At 39.8% G+C, this 20,728-nt stretch overlaps 1 protein-coding gene across 1 annotated transcript; it reads left to right on the top strand.

The window, feature by feature from the left end:
- The first annotated feature begins 967 nt into the window (after nucleotides 1–967).
- On the top strand, nucleotides 968–20,651 carry nsd1b (nuclear receptor binding SET domain protein 1b). The gene is made up of 23 exons (XM_079486172.1): nucleotides 968–1,317; nucleotides 1,790–2,332; nucleotides 3,265–3,406; nucleotides 3,497–3,669; nucleotides 3,764–5,591; nucleotides 5,673–5,785; nucleotides 5,924–6,206; nucleotides 6,453–6,553; nucleotides 8,558–8,597; nucleotides 9,132–9,304; nucleotides 9,766–9,894; nucleotides 9,969–10,092; nucleotides 10,179–10,379; nucleotides 10,882–11,061; nucleotides 11,501–11,657; nucleotides 12,131–12,336; nucleotides 12,417–12,529; nucleotides 12,607–12,876; nucleotides 12,956–13,072; nucleotides 17,415–17,556; nucleotides 17,652–17,758; nucleotides 17,967–18,165; nucleotides 18,260–20,651. The coding sequence occupies exons 2-23, from the start codon at nucleotides 1,979–1,981 to the stop codon at nucleotides 18,736–18,738; spliced, it is 5,631 nt and encodes a 1,876-aa protein (XP_079342298.1). The 5' UTR covers nucleotides 968–1,317; nucleotides 1,790–1,978; the 3' UTR covers nucleotides 18,739–20,651.
- The last annotated feature ends 77 nt before the right edge of the window (nucleotides 20,652–20,728 follow it).

Consider the following 20,728-nt stretch of genomic DNA (forward strand, 5'->3'; position numbering starts at 1 on the left):
TTTCGCATATTATTGTGACGCAAAATGAAACGCGTTAATAACGTCCCATAAGACAACATGACACTTTCCAATCTCCAAACACATGCCTCGCTGTAAAAGCTGAGTTGATACAGACATGTAAGCACCAGAGGCTGTACATATATGGCTGTCACGCATGTATATAAACATGATCACAAGCTGTCAAATGTGCGCGTTTAAAGCGTCACACCGGTAAACACGGAGAGATGATGTCGATCTCCACCATTTTCTCCTTCATCGGAAATAACAAACGGCAGAGGAAGAAAACAAAAGCGCGCTTGCGCTTCAAAACGTGTTCACGAGCAACGCAAACGCACCTCGTCATTTGTTTATATTAGATGTGATTATGTGAAGCGGAGAAGCGCGTCGTGTTGCGCCTTTGCTGTTTGTGCGCACCGTAACCCCAAATCCTCTTGAAACATAAACACGTGCCAATATAGCAGCGTTTGTGCGCAGTATAGATGCACGTCTACGGTCTTCCTATATAATAACTATACCTAATGCAAAAATGCGTCGTTGGACAAATAAAGCACAACTTCTTGAGTGTAAAAGCCTTGAAATTTAACACTTTGTGGCCTGTGCCAACAGCCGACTCCATCTTGAATGATACCAAGGGCTCTGAACTTGAAAAGAAAACGCGCGTTTTCAACACCAAAACCAACGTTTCCCGGTTCGCGGTGATGATTTGGGTACGTTTCCGTTAACTTAACCCCAATGCGTATTTAACACGCGTTAAAAGACGAGTTGGGGTTTATGATGTCACCTCGTCGTGCACGTTAACAGCAAGTGACATGGCAATAAATACGAACGCCGTTTTGCGTCAACGTTTATAAGCGCATCTCATCGTGCATTATTGTGTTTTGGGATCAAGTCAAAGCACGGGAGCTGAGGAGAGCTGCTCTCACGCAGGGGGTTGGGTTGCCGTGCCGATTGGCTGCTGTTCATAGACACATACAGTCACGGGCTTGAAAGGCTACCGGGGGCCGGTCGACAGCAGGGAAAGCACTGAAAAAATCATTGAAAATGAAAAGTACAGCGTCCGTATCGTAGAGGGACGTCGTCGGTGAGACGTCGTGCGCCGGATAGGTGCCTCTCTGCGCGACTGTGTTACAATGCATGTGTTTGATCTATTTTTACATTAGAGGGGAAGAGTGATGATAGCGTGAATGTGTTCTCGGGTTCTCTGGCCTACTACTGCAGCTGCGGCTGGGATTTTCGTCACAATTTGAGAAAAAGGATCATTTGGGGCGCACGAACGGACAGTTTTTAATATGAATGACACTTCCCAACGTGCCAATGGTAAGATTTCGTCGGCGTTGCCTTGAACTTGATCTTAAATGTGTTTTTAAAACAACGAAGTGTTAAACAGTGGGCCAGCGTGAACTCGTGCTGATGTTTGTTTGAAACGAATAACAATGCATTATAAAGGAATAGCGCGCGTGCTCGCAGGGGTCAGTTTCAGGTGCGTGTCATTTGTGCGTCGCGTCATGTTGTACTTCACGTGAAATGAGTTGGGGCAGAGTTCACCCCGCTCTGTGTCATATATGTGCGCACGTTATTACTGCCGCGTCATGTATGTTCGCATTGCCGTCCTTCCATACTGCCACCGCTTGAAGTGCAGTGTAGTATGCAGTACGCTAGAACGTCATGAAAGCACAGCCGGCCGCCGCTTACCAATTGGTGATGTTTGTTTGTGATGCGCGAGGCACTTATTTCATTTCCGTTATAGAAGCTATGCAATGGTTGATCTTACAAATGTGTATTTTTTCAGAGATCGGAACACTATAGTTTAGCCATGTGAGCTCACGCTTGGGGATGCTGCGGATGGTGGCACCTGCCCACAGGTGCCTGATGCATTTCCGGTCAGGGTTCGCCTGGTCCTGAACCACTTGCAGTCCTTTAAAAGGTTCACGGGACGATGTGCAGATCGAGTTAGTTCGGCTCAGTGCGCCATTAGAAGATGGAAACCAGTTTGGCTGAGATTGACAGCCGCAGGTCTCCACCCAGTCCTGATTTCAGTTTGGATTCCTCCAGTCCCTTCGCCAACGGACTGCATATCGAGTCAATTTTGTTTGAAGACGAGGAAGAGGAGGATGCTATGGACAACGAGTTTCTGGTGGGAAGGGCCTCGTGCGGCTCCAGAAGGGACCGTACAACAAATACAAGTTCAAAATTGGATGTCAAGATTGGTCCAACTAGAAGCAAAAAATCCAAGGTTGCTGCGACCCTGGACCAAGAAGCCAACTTTGAAGACGTGTCTAAAAGGGATGGTGGGCTTTCCTCTCTTGCGAGTAGATCTGCTGGGATTATCGTGGCAAGTTCTGGTTCAGTTAAATCACTGCCCCCACAACTCCCCCTCCAAATTTCGACCACCACTATGTATCTCCAGCCATCTTTAAACATGGACTGTATAATTCATAGATAGTTTAATATGCTATTGAATGTGGTCTTGTAAAACAGGTCAAATTTGAGTGAAATTAGCATTAAAATACAATATAATATCATATCGTAATAATTGTTTATAATACATTTATAAAATTCTATATTTTAAAAGCTGTATTTCCAAAAGAATCCAGGCCAGCCTTTAAACTCTTATCTATTTTAGTTTTAGAGCCTAGGTGAGGAGTTAAGCTTTCTTGAGTGACACATTATGCAGTAGTTGTTCTTTTTTTATCAAATTATGCAATAAAACATTTTATCATGAAACCGCATTAAACGTAATAAGTAAACTGTAAAATGGAAAATTGAAACCTGGCCATCCTTCCAAATATTAAAGTAAAGAAGAGTAATCATTTAAGGTAAGATATAAACAAATCTTTATGTTACTTTTCTAGAATTTTATACATGATTTTAAAGTTTATATATTGAATTACAGTGGCCCCAAAAAGTTTTAATGTCGCACAACACAAAAATACAAAATATTTCAATATTTTATATTTTGATTCAAAATATCACACCACCCGTCATCTGCAAACAAGTAATGGTGAAGCTTTTCTCAAAATTAACTTTTTGAAATGTATTTTATCCAAATGGTCCCAAAATCAAGATTGTATTAGTATTTGAATATCCCATTTTTCTATTTATACCAATAATATATTCATATCCCATATTAATAATATATTCATATATGTCATAGGTATTCTTAGAATGTGTTCTTCATTTAAATTATGTTTTTATGAATTGGATTATCAAAAAATATTTTATTAACCATTTTGTTTTTATTTGATTAATTTCCTTTATGAACAGACAAAAAAGCAGAAAACCAAAGCTCTGCCACCAGTGAAATATTTGGTGGGTGAAGTCATATGGGCAAAATTTAACCGTAGACCATGGTGGCCATGTAAAGTGACTGTTGACCCAACCGAGGGAATTTACCACAGAATTAAAGGTAAATACATTTACAAACATAAATCTTCATGCATTTACTATTTGTCAAAAAGTTTAATTCAGTTCAATGTTTTGTTTGATTGTATTCCAGAGCCACCAGATAGGGCCAGTCGTCAGTATTTCCTCAAGACATTAGGGGAACCTGAAGAACAAGCATGGGTTGCTGAGCGATCTACTCATATATTTGTGGGTGGATATCAGTTTAACAATCTCCCTTTTGTCAAAGGAAGTGGACGACAGAAAGACGAGAACCGCAGATACTCTGTAATTTCTGAAGCACATGTTAAGTATCAATTAAGAAGATATTTTGCCAGCTTTTAACCTCCTTTGAAATTGTTACTCTATTGTTACTTTGCAGATACCCAAACGTTTTCTGAACTCTTGGAGTGCTAGCGTGACTGAGGCTGAATCGCTTCTTATAGAGAAGCCGAGGGTGACGACTCCCCAATCAGAGCTCACCAAAAACATCTCTGAATTAATCACAAAGGGCAAAGAAAAAATGGCGTCTTCGGTGGAATTATTCAACATAAACCCTGTCACCAACGGGGCAGTTCCCCAAAAGACCAAAAATAAAAAAAGGTCATTATCAAAACCCGTCGGAAAAGAGGAGGAATCAAATTATGAGAAGGACAAGGTTGTGGAAGCTTCTGATAGTCCGTACTCTGACATTGATTCGGTTCCTCAGATCCACAGGTCTCCCAAAAGCAGCGTACAGATATCAAAGCAAAGTGTTGCTAATACACAGGCAAATTCAAGTCAACATTCTGTTACAAATTATCTTGAAGTAAAGAAGAACGTTGAGAATCAGGGCGGCCTTTGGTTCAGCAAAGCAGGGAAGAGTCAAGTCAATGGGGCACTTGGTCGTGCGGGAATAAAATCTGTTAACTGCTCTTTTGGAAAGGTGTCTTGTAAAATTAAGATGCCAGATTCTGCAAGCGGGAAATCCAAGGACATCACAGGACTGGAGCATTTGTCTGTAGAAGCCAAGAAGGCTCTCGATAGGAGAGTGAAGTGCCTTCCTGCAAGCAGTCGTCTAATGACTAGAGCGCTGAAGGCGATGGAGGAGGCGGAGCACAAGAAGACACAGCTCTCCAACCAAAATCAAGGGTCGACCCCAAATGTCGAGGCAAAGAATTTGTCTGATTTTACAGAAACGGAAAAAACAGGTGCGCGGGAGAAGTTGGCAACTACACCAAGCCACGATCTAAAAAAGGATTCAGAAATTGACATGCATGCTCCGTCATCATCTGATCTAAGTCTGAACAATGATAAACATTTAGTGAAATCTGAAGATGAATCCTCTTTGATATCTTCATCAGTTTCAGTGGAATTGAAACAAGAGAACCATGTTTCTGGTCTATCTTCAAGTTCCTCTGCATCGTCTTTGTGCTTGAAAATGGAAGATCTTGAAAATGTGAAGGAAATAACCTTTAAGTCACTTGATAAAGATCATAGTGGCAAGTCTTTTAGGCCTGACGTAAACTATAAGTTTAGTACATTCTTAATGGTGCTCAAGGATATGCACGATAGCAGAGAACAAGAAGGAAAACCATTGATAATGGAACCCTTACCCAAAAACCATCTTATTAAAGATGAACCATCGTTGATTCCCACGAATGACATTAAGGATGAGTGGGACACAATCAACACTGTAGTTTCACAATGTAAACAAACCAAAAACATCACAGCCAGACAGAAGAAGAGTGGGGGGAAATCTAGAAAAAATAAGGCAATGGAGATCCTACAAGGTGGTATGGCTAACAACTGTGTTATCTCTGAAAATCATCTCACTTCCACCGTTTCTAAAAATGCTCAGAGAAAAAGCAAAAAAGTAAAATTTCTGGAAAATAGAAAGACACACACCAGAGCACCCAGTGTGGTGATGACTCAAAATCCATCTGATAAAGTAATACCTGAGCACAAGCTTTCATCAACAGAACCAGACACCAAATTTTCAGCCAACGTGCCCAAAAAACGCTGGCAGAAGTTCAACCAGGTCGGTGACAGAGAATTACATCTAGATGAAGGGAATCGTACGCAAGAGGCAGGACAATTACGAAAGGTGTCCTCAGAAATTTGTGACATCTTGATTGATGGCACAAATATGTCAAGTTCAGTAGAGCCCGGGAAAGAGAGTAACACAAATGCATCAGAAATCAATCTTCAAATAAACAACATTCCCACAGGTAGAGAGTTTGTGAATAATGTTATCTATAGATAACATGTAGGTTTTTTTACCTTCTTTAAACATATCGTGTTTTTCACAGAATGCAAACGTATTCGAAAACCCAGCAAAAGACTTATCGAATGGACAGAGGAGTATGATCAGTTGTTTTCCACTAAAAAAAGATCAAAAAAGAAACCAGAGTCATCTACTAAGGTAGTTACATTTATGCTACGCTAATGCTAAGTTGATGCTAAGCTAATGCACTTTCCACAGTTCAGTCTGGATGTTGGAAGTTTTTTATATTCCCTAACTCGGTAGACCATTCTGATGCGATTTGTCAACTCCACATAGGTTGAAAAACACAACTGTAAGGATCCATTAGAGAAAGCACCTGGTGGAACCACACAGGAACATCAAGCAAGAGAACAAGGTATGTCACAATCCGTGCCAGAAGTACAGACTCCTCCTCCAGAAGAGATGTCCAAAATCGCATCCGCAATTGAAGACGCTCCACTTGAGGAGGCTCAGGTTTTGTCTATAGATACATTGACTCCACCTCCTGACATAGCACCATCTCCATGTGCTGAAACTCCTCATAAGGAACACCTTCAGTGTCAAAATGATTTGGCCATTGGTGAGTAGATGTGACTCTTGGCATTGGACTATTCAGTGTACTTTATGAAAATGCCTTTTTCTTTACTTTTCATAGGCATTATTATATATGTATGCGATACTGTTATGGTATGATAAAGTTGTTGTGTTTGGCCTTCTGCTGACTAACAATTTTCCTAATTTCATTTATTTATTTTTGGCTAAAGAATTTTCTTTTGAAATAGTCATGATAGTCAAAATATTAAAACATTTTCATCATTTTTAATAGGTGGTGGTTTGTGTCTAAGCACAAAGAGACAAAGGAAGCCCACCAAAAAGATTCTGGAAAGTTCAATTGAGGCTGAACCTATTCTCATGACTAAACGAAAGGTATTCACTCGATTAAAGGGACAGTTCACCCAAACATCATTTGCTCACCATCACGTTGTTAAAAACCTTTTCTTTGTTCTGATGAACACAAAGGAAGATATTAGAAAGAATGTCAACAACCAAGGCTGGGTTTCCCGAAACCTTCTTAACGCTACGTCATTCTTAAGTCATACCTTATATTCTTAAGTTATACGGTAGCGACATATTCTTAAGAACGACGTAGGTTTCGGGAAACCCAGCCCAGATCTCACCCCCATCGACTCCCGGTTATAAATGGGGGATGAGATCTGTTTGTCTACTGACATTCTTCCTAATATCTTCCTTTGTGTTCATCAGAAATGTAGACAGGTTTGGAACAACCTGATGTCGAGCAAATGATGACAGCATTTTCTTTTTTGGCTAAACTATCCCGTTGAATTCACTCGATTTTAAACACTTCATTCGTAGCCCATGTTATTTTATTATAGACTCGTAAGTTTTTATTTCTAGTTCCTGAAAGACCAACAGAATTCAATATGACTATATCAATAAATGTCTTTCTTTTGCAACGTCAATAGGAAATATGTTATTGTATTAGTCTAGTTCAGAGGTTCCCAAACTTTTCAGCCCACGAACCCCAAACTAACAGTGCCAGTGACTCTTGACCCCCACTATCCGCAAAGGTGGTTAAACTATACAAACGTTGCATGCATGCACTTATTAGATCCATCCAAACACGTGCATACTGACACAAAAGAACACAGTCTAACATAATATTATTTTGTAGTAATTTATTCATTAGGCCTACTTTATTTGTTGTTATACATAAACCATAGATATTAATACAGATGGTAAAATGTCAGTCGGCTCAGCACATTCCCTCGGGAAAGCCACCTGACTTCTGTATGGAAAACCAAGCACTCATGCTCGGATCCCAGTTCATTACAGAGAGTGGCAAACAGGCTGATATTGAGTGGACCCACCTTTATGGAATTGACCATTTTTACCGAGGTCTCAAGAACATTTTTAGGTTCTGGGTTAAGTGATTTGCTCACATGTGCCTCACTGTGTATAATACATATGTTAACTTTACATGAGGCGCCACGTTTTGTGAAAATGTCTTGGCCAGTGCACGTACCCTCCAGCGGGGTGCAAAACAGCATTTCCTTGTTAAGTTTTCCGTCAAAACTGTATCTTACAAATACAAGCAGCTGGGCATAGTTTGATACTATCCGTGGATTCATCTAACCGTGAAGCATATTTCCCTTTCTTCACACTGTCCACCAGCTGACACTTTATGTCCTGGGCCATTTCGGAGATGCGCCAGGCAATACCTCAGTGCAGACAACACATTGTACTTGGTTGACGATAACGCATCTGAATCCATACCACGCATTTCCTCTTGGTACTTTGGGCTGATGGATGTCCTCTTTATGCAAATGGCCTCTTTTCGTACCTGAGCCTTTCTGACTGCGGCGCTTCTCTGGCTTATCTGCGTTGTCTTTGGTCGATATCAACCAACTCTTCATTTCGACAAAAAAAAAATCGGTCACGTTCAAGGGGAAGGAAAGGAATATTTTGTTACACTGATATTTTGATCAAATAATAATAATTTTAATATACTATTTCTAATAAGAAAAAAACATTTCTGGATATCATCTCGCGGCCTGACCCCTACTTTGGCAACCCCTGGTCTAGTTAACCTAAAATAAAAAATGATGTTATCATCTTTTCATCCTCAAGTCATTCAGGACCTTCATATGACTTTCTTCTGTGGAACACAAAAGAAGATATTTTGAGAAATGTCTCAGTGACTTTGTGTCTATACAATTGAAGGTCAATAGGGGCCGAGCTGTTGTTGGTTATCAACATTCTTTAAAATATCTTCTGTGTTCTACAGAAGAAAGTCATACATTGTAAATGATGACAGAATCGTCATTTCTGGGTAAACTATTACTTTAAAATAATGAATAAATGGCATATAAGAATATGAGAAAATCAAGCTAACGTCATTATCCTTCACAGGTAAAGTCACAGAAAACACCTGGACATGCTGCTAACTCAGGTTTGTCAAGCCTTTAAAATTGTTCAGAATTGTAATAAAAATATGAGGGAGGGCATGTTATCTTAGAAACATAGCCGACAGTCAGAATGAGTTCAAGCTGATTTAACAACAGCATAGAAGAAGACATCTGTCCATCACTTACATTACACTCATAAGGGAGTGCTTTAAGATTTTGTAAATAACATACAGATGATATTGATAATTGATCAACTATTGACATATTAACACTGTTAATATATCATGCCATGACTACATCCTGACAGCAATGTTCTGGGTCAGTGTAACGGTTCTCAGAACATAATGACTGCTTTTTGATAGCTTGATGCTTTGCGTTCAGATCTGAAGTGGCTTTTGAATGACATCACCACATGACAGCTAAGCAAGCTTTTAAATTTGCTTTTAGATGGGTTTAATTCAGTCCCATAATTGTTATCTCATAAACTGATAAAAATCTCTATCATTCGGTAGCAAAAGTAAATTTTTCTATATTTTATTGAATATTTTTGTGTCCGTTCTTTGTATGTTTGTGTAAAGGCGCGGGACAACAATCATCAAAAAGTAAAAACAAGCTGTGCTTCAAGTCCATCGACACACCGGCTCCCTCTATCCTAAAAAGTCCTGAGATGCAGACAGTCATTTCCCCGTCTGTGCCTCAGGCGGCCGACCCAGAATCAGTTGAAAATCACTTTGATGCTGTGAGCTCACAGGTCAGCAAAATACTCCTTCCTAAACGTTGAGCTCTATTCACTTCTGTTCACACAAACACAATATATTCACCAAATTTCAAGTTTGACACTCTGACCTATGCATTCGCAAATCAATTCAGATTTGTTTGTAACAATGTTTTTAAAGAGAAATGACAAGAAATAACAGAAATCTAAAACAATTATTTAGCAGCTAAACCTTGTAATGGACGGACAAAGACGGCAGATTCTTGAACGACACCGTGTTGGACCACAAGGCATCTTTATTGAGACATTTTATAGTATAAATGTAGAATTGTTTTTAACGGCATACAATATTTTATCAAATAAAATAAGATATTTTACATTGCACCTCAAATGCAGTGTTCATTACTTAAATACACGAATCGTAATGCAACAAAGTATACTTGCATGCTATATGTTTTACTAGCTAAGCTAATCTTATGATATGACATTTCATTCAGATGTTTGTACCCAAACATGGCTTGCCTTCTGAAACAGAAGGTCAATCGCAATCTGATGATCTCTCCGCCAATAAGAGGCTCTCCGGGGAAAAAGAGGACGGCACCCTCTTCAAGGAACATGTGTGTCAGGTAGGTTTGTTTTCTGGGTTCACTTGTATTATTTCTAATAAACAAAGTAAGATGAACGGCCTTTTTTGGTGAAGGTGTGTGAGAAAAAGGGAGATTTGCTCTTGTGCGAGGGTCAATGCTGTGGGGCTTTTCACCCACAATGCACTGGGCTGAGCGAGACGTCAGGAGAGACATTTTTATGTCAGGAGTGCACAACCGGTAGGTCCCTCCTTCATCATTACCTTGTCAACACTTTGGAACGTTTTTGGTGTGTCGTGACGTTTCTTTCATAAATGTTTTGATAGGCATACACTCCTGCTTTTCCTGTAAGAGCTTAAGTGAGGATGTGAGGCGTTGCATGCTTCCTGAATGTGGGAAGTTTTATCACGGGGAGTGTGTGGCCAACCACGGCCCCACGGTGGCCCTAAACCGGGCCTTCCGCTGCCCTCTTCACGCGTGTCTGACGTGTTTTATTACCAACCCTACCAACCCATCCGTATCTAAAGGTTGGTATCTGAAGGTTTGTGCTGACATATTTGTCTCAATTAAATCTCGCACAGATTTAAAGGGACAGTTCAGCAATTCAGAAAAAATAAAAATTCTGCGTTCAAAACCTGTAAATGACTCTTTCTGCGGTACACAAAAGAAGATATTTTGAGAAGTGTCTCAATGGATTTGTGTCTATATAGTGGAAGTCCAAGGGGCTCCTTGTTGTTTGGTAACCGACATTCTTCAAAAGATCTTCTTCTGTGTTCCCTAGAAGAAAGAAAGTCATACAGGTTTGATTTACATTAAAATTGTATGTTAATTTCATCCAAAGCGACATTGCATCACACTATACCTTTGATTCTAAGTATGTGCACTCCCTCGGAATCGAACCCATGACCTTACGCCATGCTCTAACCAGTGAGCCACAGGAAAATAGATGATGACAGAATTTTCATTTTTGGGTGAACTATCCCTTTAAGAGCATTTGGCATATTTATTCTGACATATTTTGTGTCGCAGGTCAGCTCACCTGCTGCATCAGGTGTCCTGTGGCGTATCACGCAGATGATCAATGCATACCTGCTGGAAGTGTCACGCTGACCGACAGCGGTATTGTGTGTCCCAATCACTTCACACCACGCAAGGGCTGCCGCAACCACGAGCACGTCAACGTCAGCTGGTGCTTCGTCTGCTCTGAAGGTTTGAATCCAGCTGTGACAGGCAACCCTTTCTCATCTACACATTTGTAGGTCTATAATATATAAAAAGCCTGCTTCATTAAAGGAACTGTTCAGCCATGACGGTTGCTTCAAAAATGTTTGACTTCATTCTTCATGGAAAACAAAAAGAAAACAACGACACATTTTTTTTCAAAACGTTATCATTTGTGCATCCTCATGTTGTTCAAAACCTGTATGATTCTTTCATCTGTGGAACATGTTTTGAGAAATGTTTTAGTGGTTTTGTGTTCATACCATGGAAGTCAATGGGGTACAATGTCTGGTTATCAACATTCTTCACAATATCTTCTTCATACAGGCCTAAAATGACATGAGAGTGAGTTAATGATGAACTAGCCCTTTAAAAGTTCATTTACAGAAACATTGTACTGTAATTTTGGTCTCGCTTCTCTTCACAGGTGGAAGTCTGCTGTGCTGTGAATCGTGTCCTGCTGCGTTCCACAAAGAATGCTTGAACATCGACATGCCAGAAGGCAGCTGGTACTGCAACGACTGTCGAGCCGGAAGGAAACCGCACTACAAGGAGGTCGTGTGGGTGAAAGTGGGCCGCTACAGGTCAGCACAAGGAAAAAATGTTTTGCAAACTTTTGTAACAATGACATAAGAATTAGGAATGTAGAGATTCACGATACGATTTGTTAAGAATTAGAAATTAGAAATGAACAAGTGCCCTTTTATTATTTCTCAAATGCTGCATGTGTCTTTGTGAAATACAAATATATATTTTATGTCAAACAACAAAACTAAATTGCAATTTTAAAACAAATTCCAAATCAAATAAAAAATGATTTGATGTATCTTTAGTATAATCAAACTGAGACTTTTCGCTTTTCTTAACTTAAAGAAATATCAACATATCAAAGTTTGCAGTAAACACAGCAGCCTCTGCTGTTCAAAACAAGTATGACGATTCATTTAACATCTCAACCGACTTGAATCGTGACATGTTATAATCGGTTTTCAACCAGCTCACAGTGATTCATTACATCCTTAATAAGAATACAATTATCCTTTCTTTGCTCTGTTAGGTGGTGGCCGGCAGAGGTCAGCCATCCAGAAAGCATTCCTGAGAATATCCAGCGCATGAGACATGATGTCGGAGAGTTCCCGGTCCTTTTCTTCGGCTCGAATGATTATCTATGGACATACCAAGCTCGTGTTTTCCCCTATATGGAGGGCGATGCAAACAGTAAAGAGAAAATGGGAAAGGGAGTTGATTCCACATATAAGAAAGGTAAAATTGATTATATGTTTATGTATATCGGTGATTATATGATGTTCAAAGCAAGTGAGATTTCTAAAACTGTGACTCAGCTTTGGACGAGGCCGCAAACAGGTTTAAAGAACTGCAGGCTGAGAAAGAACTACGACAGCTGCAGGAAGACAGACGAAATGACAAGAAACCTCCACCATACAGACATATTAAGGTACCGGCGAGAAGTGGCAGTTAATGCCGCCCGTACATGATTCAATAGTGAGAATCTTAACCAGGCCCATCCCACAGGTGAACAAACCAATCGGCAAGGTGCTGATCATCTCGGCAGACCTTTCGGAAATCCCCCGATGCAACTGTAAAGCAACGGATGAGAACCCTTGCGGTATAGATTCAGAGTGCATCAACCGCATGCTGCTGTACGAGTGCCACCCGCTGGTGTGTCCTGCGGGCGAGCGCTGCCTGAACCAATGCTTCTCCAAACGCCAGTGCTGTCAGGTGGAGATCTTCAGGACACTGTCTCGAGGCTGGGGGCTTCGATGCATGCACGATATTAAAAAGGTGTGTAAAAGTTTTGTTTTTAATGTCTGTTGGTTGGATAATCACTTGGTTTGTGACATTCTGTGTGATTATACTCAAGGGGGACTTTGTCAACGAGTATGTCGGAGAGGTTATAGATGAGGAGGAATGCCGTGCCCGGATTAAGCACGCTCAAGAGAACAATATTGGCAACTTTTATATGCTCACACTGGACAAGGTGAGTTTCAAAGACTTCACCCTTTATTTCCTAAACTTCCTGTTACATGAGCACAGCTTAAAGGAATAGTTCGAGAAAAAGCTCAAATTCTCTTATAATTTATGAAGAGGTTCAACCAGGCGCTCAGGTGAAGTTGAAAAGTCTGTGATGGGTGCTCTTGGGGTAGGGAGCAAGCAAAATCGGAACAAAAAGCGGGTCCCAGGCACTCAGTCAAATATGATTTGGAGAAGGATAAAGTTAAAAAGCCTTTATTAAGTGTGGCTTAAATCATTTAAAAATATGAGCCAACATGTTTCGACCAACAACTGGTCTTCCTCAGGGCAAAGTATCACAAAGGATGAGAATGACATCAAATTATAAATAACCTCACACCCACAGTCAACCAATGGAATATTCAATTAACCTAATCAAGCCTTCTACAATCAATTAAGCCAATAAGGCAATCAGGTCTACAGGATAGGAGAACATCCATAATTGGCAACACAGTAAATCAAAAGAACCAAGAAAAGAAATAGCCCTCAACGTAGGTCATATGGAGAGGAAAATAACAAGTTTAGAGCATACATAAAGACATAAATACGTATAAGGCAAACCCAATATATAGGCATAGACAACATATCATAAAAAACATTTAAACTCAATGTCCTCGTTCAGACCTGGATACCGAAGCGCATCGAGCTGATGGATCCAAAATGTCTCGCGCTGGTTGAGTCTACGGATCCCATCCCCACCTCTATCTAAAGGTCTTACATGCTCCAAGACCTCTATTTTTAAGAGGGAATCATTTTTGTTGTGCATATGTAAGAAGTGTTGAGCCATCTGATAGTCTGGGCTGCTAATACGAATGGGCTGCTAATACGCTAATACGACCGATCACGTAGACGTCTTTTTGTGCGACCGACATAAAACACATTCTTACATGGACAAGATAGACGGTAAATAACAAATGTAGTGTTACAGTTTATAAAATCATTCATCTTAAATGTTCTATTAGATTTAAAATCCAGGACAATTCATACATCGGTATAACTCAATAGGTCTCTTAAGCCAACTTTCCTTCTTCTCAGGGGGAAGATAGCTATGTACCAACTTATCTCGAAGAGTCGGGGCCCTTCTGTAAGAAAACAGAGGCGGTTGAGGAAAGACGTCTATTGTCCTTTCTATCAGAAATAAAATGTTTCAAAGCGTGTAGACCCTCCTCGTGGTCAATTAGTATATAGAGACTCAACATCCATGCTAATTAAATAGTTGGACCCAACATTGCCTAAATTAGACAAGCTGTTTAAAACATCCACAGTATCCTCAATGAAAGAGGGCAGAGTTCTAACAAACAGCTTAATGAAAAAATCAACAAACTTGGACGCTGGTTCAGTAAGTGTACCGTTACCCGAAATAATTGGTCGCCCAAGGGGGTTATCAAAAGGGGGTTTATGTACCTTAGGAAGTAAATAAAATGTAGCCACAGATGGGTGTTCAACTTTCATATATTTCATTTCACTATCAGTAATCCATTCAGAATTTCTGGCCTGCGTTAAAATGTTATGAAAAATAACGGTCAATTCAGACATAGGATTGCTAGTAATTCTTTCATAGTGCTTAGTTTCCAACTGTCTTGTCGCCTCTAGGATATACATATCTTTAGAAAGGACAGGGCGAATAATTCAGCAGGGCGAATAATTATGTCATCAATCATAGAGAGCTCTTTAAGAGCCTTGCGTTCACTTATCGTCAAATTCGATTTAAGTGTGGGTCCGGACCGAGTATCGAAAAATTCCTGCACATCAAAATCCACTTTCTTACAAAAGGCTACTAGAGAAGGATTCGATATTATGGGTGTAAATAAAGATTTAGGTCTAAACAAAGGATATGAGTCAATGCTAGGAGTACTGTCAGAAACAGTTACATTAGTAGGTGTGCTGTCAGGAGTAATGTCAGAATCAACAACCGTTATAGAATAATTGTATCTAGATTTATGATAGAACGTCTTTAAATGTAAATTACGGTAAAAACGGAATAAATCCACTCTAGTATTGAATAAGCTAGAGGTATGAGTGGGTGCAAAAGACATACCCTTAGACAGTACACATAGTTGCTCGTTGGAGAGAGGCGTATCAGAAAGGTTGATTACCGAGGATATTTCTTCCTCGGTAACGATCTCAGTGTTGATGGACGAGGACGTTCCTCTACCACGGCGGCCCCGACGTGTCTTCTTGGACCTCGCTGATTGGTCTGGAGTCGCGGCCAGTCGTCCTCCAAAAAATGATCAGACTCCGATTCCTGGGAACGACCCTCATCTTCACTGGATGTAAGGTTAAAAGACACCTTGGGTTGGCGGGGGCGTGGTTGTTGATCAGCCTGGCGATGCGAATATCGTTGATAACGGGAAAAGCGTGGTAGATTCCAACGATACACCTAAAAATCTAATAGAACATTTAAGATGAATGATTTTATAAACTGTAACACTACATTTGTTATTTACCGTCTATCTTGTCCATGTAAGAATGTGTTTTATGTCGGTCGCACAAAAAGACGTCTACGTGATCGGTTGGCGGAGCATAAATATGCTATTCGTATTAGCAGCCCAGACTATCAGATGGCTCAACACTTCTTACATATGCACAACAAAAATGATTCCCTATTAAAAATAGAGGTCTTGGAGCATGTAAGACCTTTAGATAGAGGTGGGGATAGGATCCGTAGACTCAACCAGCGCGAGACATTTTGGATCCATCAGCTCGATGCTCTTCGGTATCCAGTTCTGAACGAGGACATTGAGTTTAAATGTTTTTTATGATATGTTGTCTATGCCTATATATTGGGTTTGCCTTATACGTATTTATGTCTTTATGTATGCTCTAAACTTGTTATTTTCCTCTCCATATGACCTACGTTGAGGGGTATTTCTTTTTTTGGTTCTTTTGATTTACTGTGTTGCCAATTCTGGATGTTCTCCTATCCTGTAGACCTGATTGCCTTATTGGCTTAATTGATTGTAGAAGGCTTGATTAGGTTAATTGAATATTCCATTGGTTGACTGTGGGTGTGAGGTTATTTATAATTTGATGTCATTCTCATCCTTTGTGATACTTTGCCCTGAGGAAGACCAGTTGTTGGTCGAAACATGTTGGCTCATATTTTTAAATGATTTAAGCCACACTTAATAAAGGCTTTTTAACTTTATCCTTCTCCACATCATATTTGACTGAGTGCCTGGGACCCGCTTTTTGTTCTCTTATAATTCATTCATCCATTCCATATACAATACTAGATGTAAATCACATCCTTCCATGTGTGTAACTTTGGTTTGAGAAGTGGGGGGGACAAAAAATGTGGGAAAATATTTTCGATTTGAATCCCATAAACAGTGTGGCGAGCAGGGCGGGATGAGAGCCGTGAGTGATAAAGAGCGTCAGCTGTGGTCTCGCATCTCTCACGGAGGAGTTCGGGAGCAGCTCTGAGCACTATATTCAAATATGGCTACACATCAATCTTTTTTTTTTAACTCATTGGTTCTTGCGTGTCTCCTGATCAAATATCTAGACATGAAAATGTAGATATTAAGTTATCGGCAAATTAAAATTAGCAAAAAACATCGTTTTTTTATAAAAGACGCATTTACTTTATTTATGGACGTTTTATATAATTCCAATTTGTTTTGGTGCCTAATACCAAATTTTGTATGGTGTGACTTAATATTGGCAGTGTTGGCCACAAGCAGGCCATGGGGAGCCTTTTTAGCTTTTTGAAGTGATGATAAGCGAAATAATTGAAAAAACGTTCGGGTAATATTAATTAAAGAAGCAACAAGACCGTGTCTTGTGCAGTACTTACATGTGTTGTTCAAAAACACAAGCTAAATGGCTGCCTACGTCCACTGGCAACGTTCTGTTTGCACTGCTTAACAAGATACGAACGTATAGCCTATTGTTTACCACTACGCAGACGGTGAAATATTTCTGCGCATATTTGCAGTATAGTAGACGGAGATGCATACAGCCTGTCTATCAGTGCTTTTGTTCTTGGTGAAGTGGAAACTCGTTTCAGTGAACGTAATTCAAAGTTGGCAGCAGAAAGTAAGAGCTCGGTCTTTAGTATTGTTATAATGATGCGATGATTTTGCTAGACAAAATAAAAAGGATACTATAATATATTAGTGCATCTATAATTTAAAAGAATAGTTTTAAAACAACCAATTATCAGGGTCGATAAACCCTGTCAATGAAAAGAGGACAGGAAAATGCAATGAATTTGTACTCTGTTTATAGAAAATATCACATTTGAATAATAGGGTATCGGTGGAGATATTTAGTATCGTGCATATTTTTTATTTGAATTCTGCTAGGATCGAATAATTGACGCTGGGCCCAAGGGAAATGAAGCCCGTTTCATGAACCACAGTTGCCAACCGAACTCCGAAACCCAAAAATGGACGGTCAGCGGAGACACCCGTGTTGGGCTCTTTGCTCTTAAAGATATCCCCGCTGGTAAGTCAGATCACTTTTTTTCAAAACACATTGGGCTACATGTTTGCATTTAATCTGCTCTGCCAAAAATGAGGTTTTGATTTTTGTCTTTAAAGGCACAGAGTTAACATTTAACTATAATCTTGAGTGTCTGGGCAACGGGAAGACGGTGTGCAAATGCGGTGCATCTAACTGCAGTGGATTCCTGGGAGTGAGACCAAAAGTAAGAGTCAAACCTAAGAGCTCTATGGGATAGGGTTGCCAGATCTGCACGACAAAATTAGCCCAATGGTCAATCACAACCGTTCGTGTGTATATTTCATCTGTCGGAAACAAATTGAGGCTTCTGAGGAAAGCTTTCCAGGGTTCTTATTCATATAATGCACTTAAACTACTCCTTTAAAGGTTAATACGTGATCTCTGTCTCTCAGAACAATCCCCCGTCAGACGATAAGGGCCGCAAACTAAAAAGGAAATACCAAATGAAACGCAAATCCCAGAAAGTGATCAAGGAGCGAGAGGATGAGTGTTTCAGCTGTGGAGATGGAGGACAGATTGTGTCTTGCAAGAGGCCGGGCTGTCCAAAAGTTTACCACGCAGACTGTCTTAATCTCACCAAGAGACCGGCTGGTCAGTCTTCATTCACCGACATTTATTTACTAAACATCTGCAAATGTTGTATTTTCCACAAATCACTTTGATGTCACATGTTATTATGTTTCAGGGCGTTGGGAGTGTCCATGGCATCAATGTGACTTGTGCGGTCAGGAGGCGGCCTCCTTCTGCGAGATGTGTCCCAGCTCATACTGCGTGGAACATCGGGACGGCATGCTATTCATATCCAAGCTGGACGGCCGCTTGTCATGCAGCGAACATGACCCCTGTGGCCCCGAGCCTCTGGAGCCCGGTGAGATCCGAGAATGCATCGCAGAAACCATCCCCACGTACCCCATAAACGACATGAGAGCAAACAACACCAAATCCACACACGAGAAAACTACTCCTGATGTAACTACTCAGGTCCTCTGTGACCCCTCCAGCAGTCCGGTGAACATCTCTTTAAACTGTGCATATTCACCCATTTCTTCTTATGGAGAAGATAAAGAAGATCTGATGGAGGTAGAAGGAGATAGTGAGGGTGAGAAGAACATCAGTCAAGATAACGTTGAACATTTCGAAATGAAAGAGAAAACTGAAGTTTGAGATTTGAAATATTTTATGAAACTTTGGACGTGGAGTGCACTTAGTAGTTCATTTGAAAAAGGATGATAAACATTGCATGCAGTAGAGGAAGGATTCGAGCACTATGTGAGACAGAAGCCACTTCATTGACAGTTACATCATCGCAGGGCATCATGGGACTGTGCACACTTCGAAACATTTTTACGAGTTGTGCAGCACCTACTAAAATATCTAAAAGCAAAAGTGAAGAGGATGAAAATACAGTGTTCTTGAAGTAAAGGAATATATTATTTCTGTTTATTTTACATAGAAAGTCTTTTTTTAATCATGATGTAAAATAGAAAGAAGTATCTTTTATCAAAACACGCTTGTTTTGTACATTTGCTCTGTGAGTAAATGAAGACTTTTGGAAAGGTTAGGGTACATTTTGCTTTAAAGAGTTTGAAGAGAATTATATGTTTAAAGATAATAGTTGTTAAAGATTAAAATGGCAGTATCTCAATTCCAATTATTCTATATTTTTAGTTAATATTACATATAATAGTGCCATCTGTTAAATGATGGAAAGACTATTTGTTGAAGCACTTATGTAAAATAACCCAAACTTCACCTGCTAAAATTTGTATAGACAAATTTAAAGTGATAGTTCACCCAAAAAAATTCTGTCATCATTAACTCCTCCGATTGTTCCAAACCTGTATACATTTCCATTGTTCAGCGAAACATGAAGGAGGATATTTGGAAGAATGTCAGTAACCAAACAAATGTAATCTCTCATTCACTGCCATAGTTGGAGATAAATACTATGGGGATCAATGGGGATGAGATCTGTTTGGTTACTGACATTCTTCCAAATATCTTACTTCATGTTTAGCAAAACAAGGAATTGTATACAGGTTTGGAACAATCGGAGGATGAGTAAATGATGACAGAATTTTCGTTTTTGGGTGAACTATCACTCTAAGTGTACTTCTAATATGTTTTAAAGAATTTCTAATGTTTCTTTAAATTAATCTTTAGCCAAATTGGCTTAAAATCTAGAAGGATGTGTGGTAACGGTTGTAGTGGCCAAGATCCATATTCTTCTCTTTTGATTTTGTCTGTCCGACAAGGAAATTGTATAATACTATTTTCTGGCTGTACACAATTCTGCTGTGAATTTAAAGGTGAAGTGTCAAATTTAGCACCAAACAGTCCCCAAACACACCTTCCATCATTGTTTGAACAAAGTTGTTTTCCTGCCCCACTGTTGGGTAAGCCAAAATGTGACATGTAGGCTGCTCAAACAAACAAGGAGAAGAATTACGAACACTACTGAGTCTGCGCTTCAACTTGTTGCAAAATAGTTGTTTTGCACTGCACACTTCATATTTAAACCATTTCAGTTCAGGTATCTGTAGATTTTGTGAATCGAGTGGTCAGATAAGCAAAAAGAAACGTCACGGACTCACTTGGCTGTTCTATACTATTGTATATATTTTTATACTTCAGATATATTGGGGAAAGTGACATTGTATGAGGCAAGAGGTAAAATCTGACGTGATGTTCAAAAATGTGAACGGACAGTGGTCACATTATTATTATAAACAAGGCAAAGTTTTTTTTAAAGTGATTTGGGAAGCTAATTTATATGATGATGATTTTGGATTGTTCTGAAACCGGTCTGCTGGTGTTTCCTGAACTCTTCTATTGAACTGACCCGATTCTTCTGAATATTGAGCAGAACTCCAATCCCTTTTTGTCTACTCATGCATATTATTGCACTAAATATATGGTTTTAACGCTGCTCTGAGAGTCACGCCACAGTCCACTTCAGTTTATGTCAGACAGAATGTCATGCAAAAGGGGGAAAATATTTGCTGCCTTGTTATTAAAGACTGTCATTGTGCTGTAGTGCTTTGTACAGAATAAAGAGCATTACAAAATGTGTTTGCTACATTATCTGCTGTCTGTACTTGTACCAGTCTTTACTTCGCTGTTTCTTTGTTTAAGCAGAACTTGACGCCACATT

The sequence above is a fragment of the Barbatula barbatula genome (genome assembly GCF_947034865.1).
Source record: "Barbatula barbatula genome assembly, chromosome: 22".
In the NCBI taxonomy this organism is placed as follows: Eukaryota; Metazoa; Chordata; class Actinopteri; order Cypriniformes; family Nemacheilidae; genus Barbatula; species Barbatula barbatula.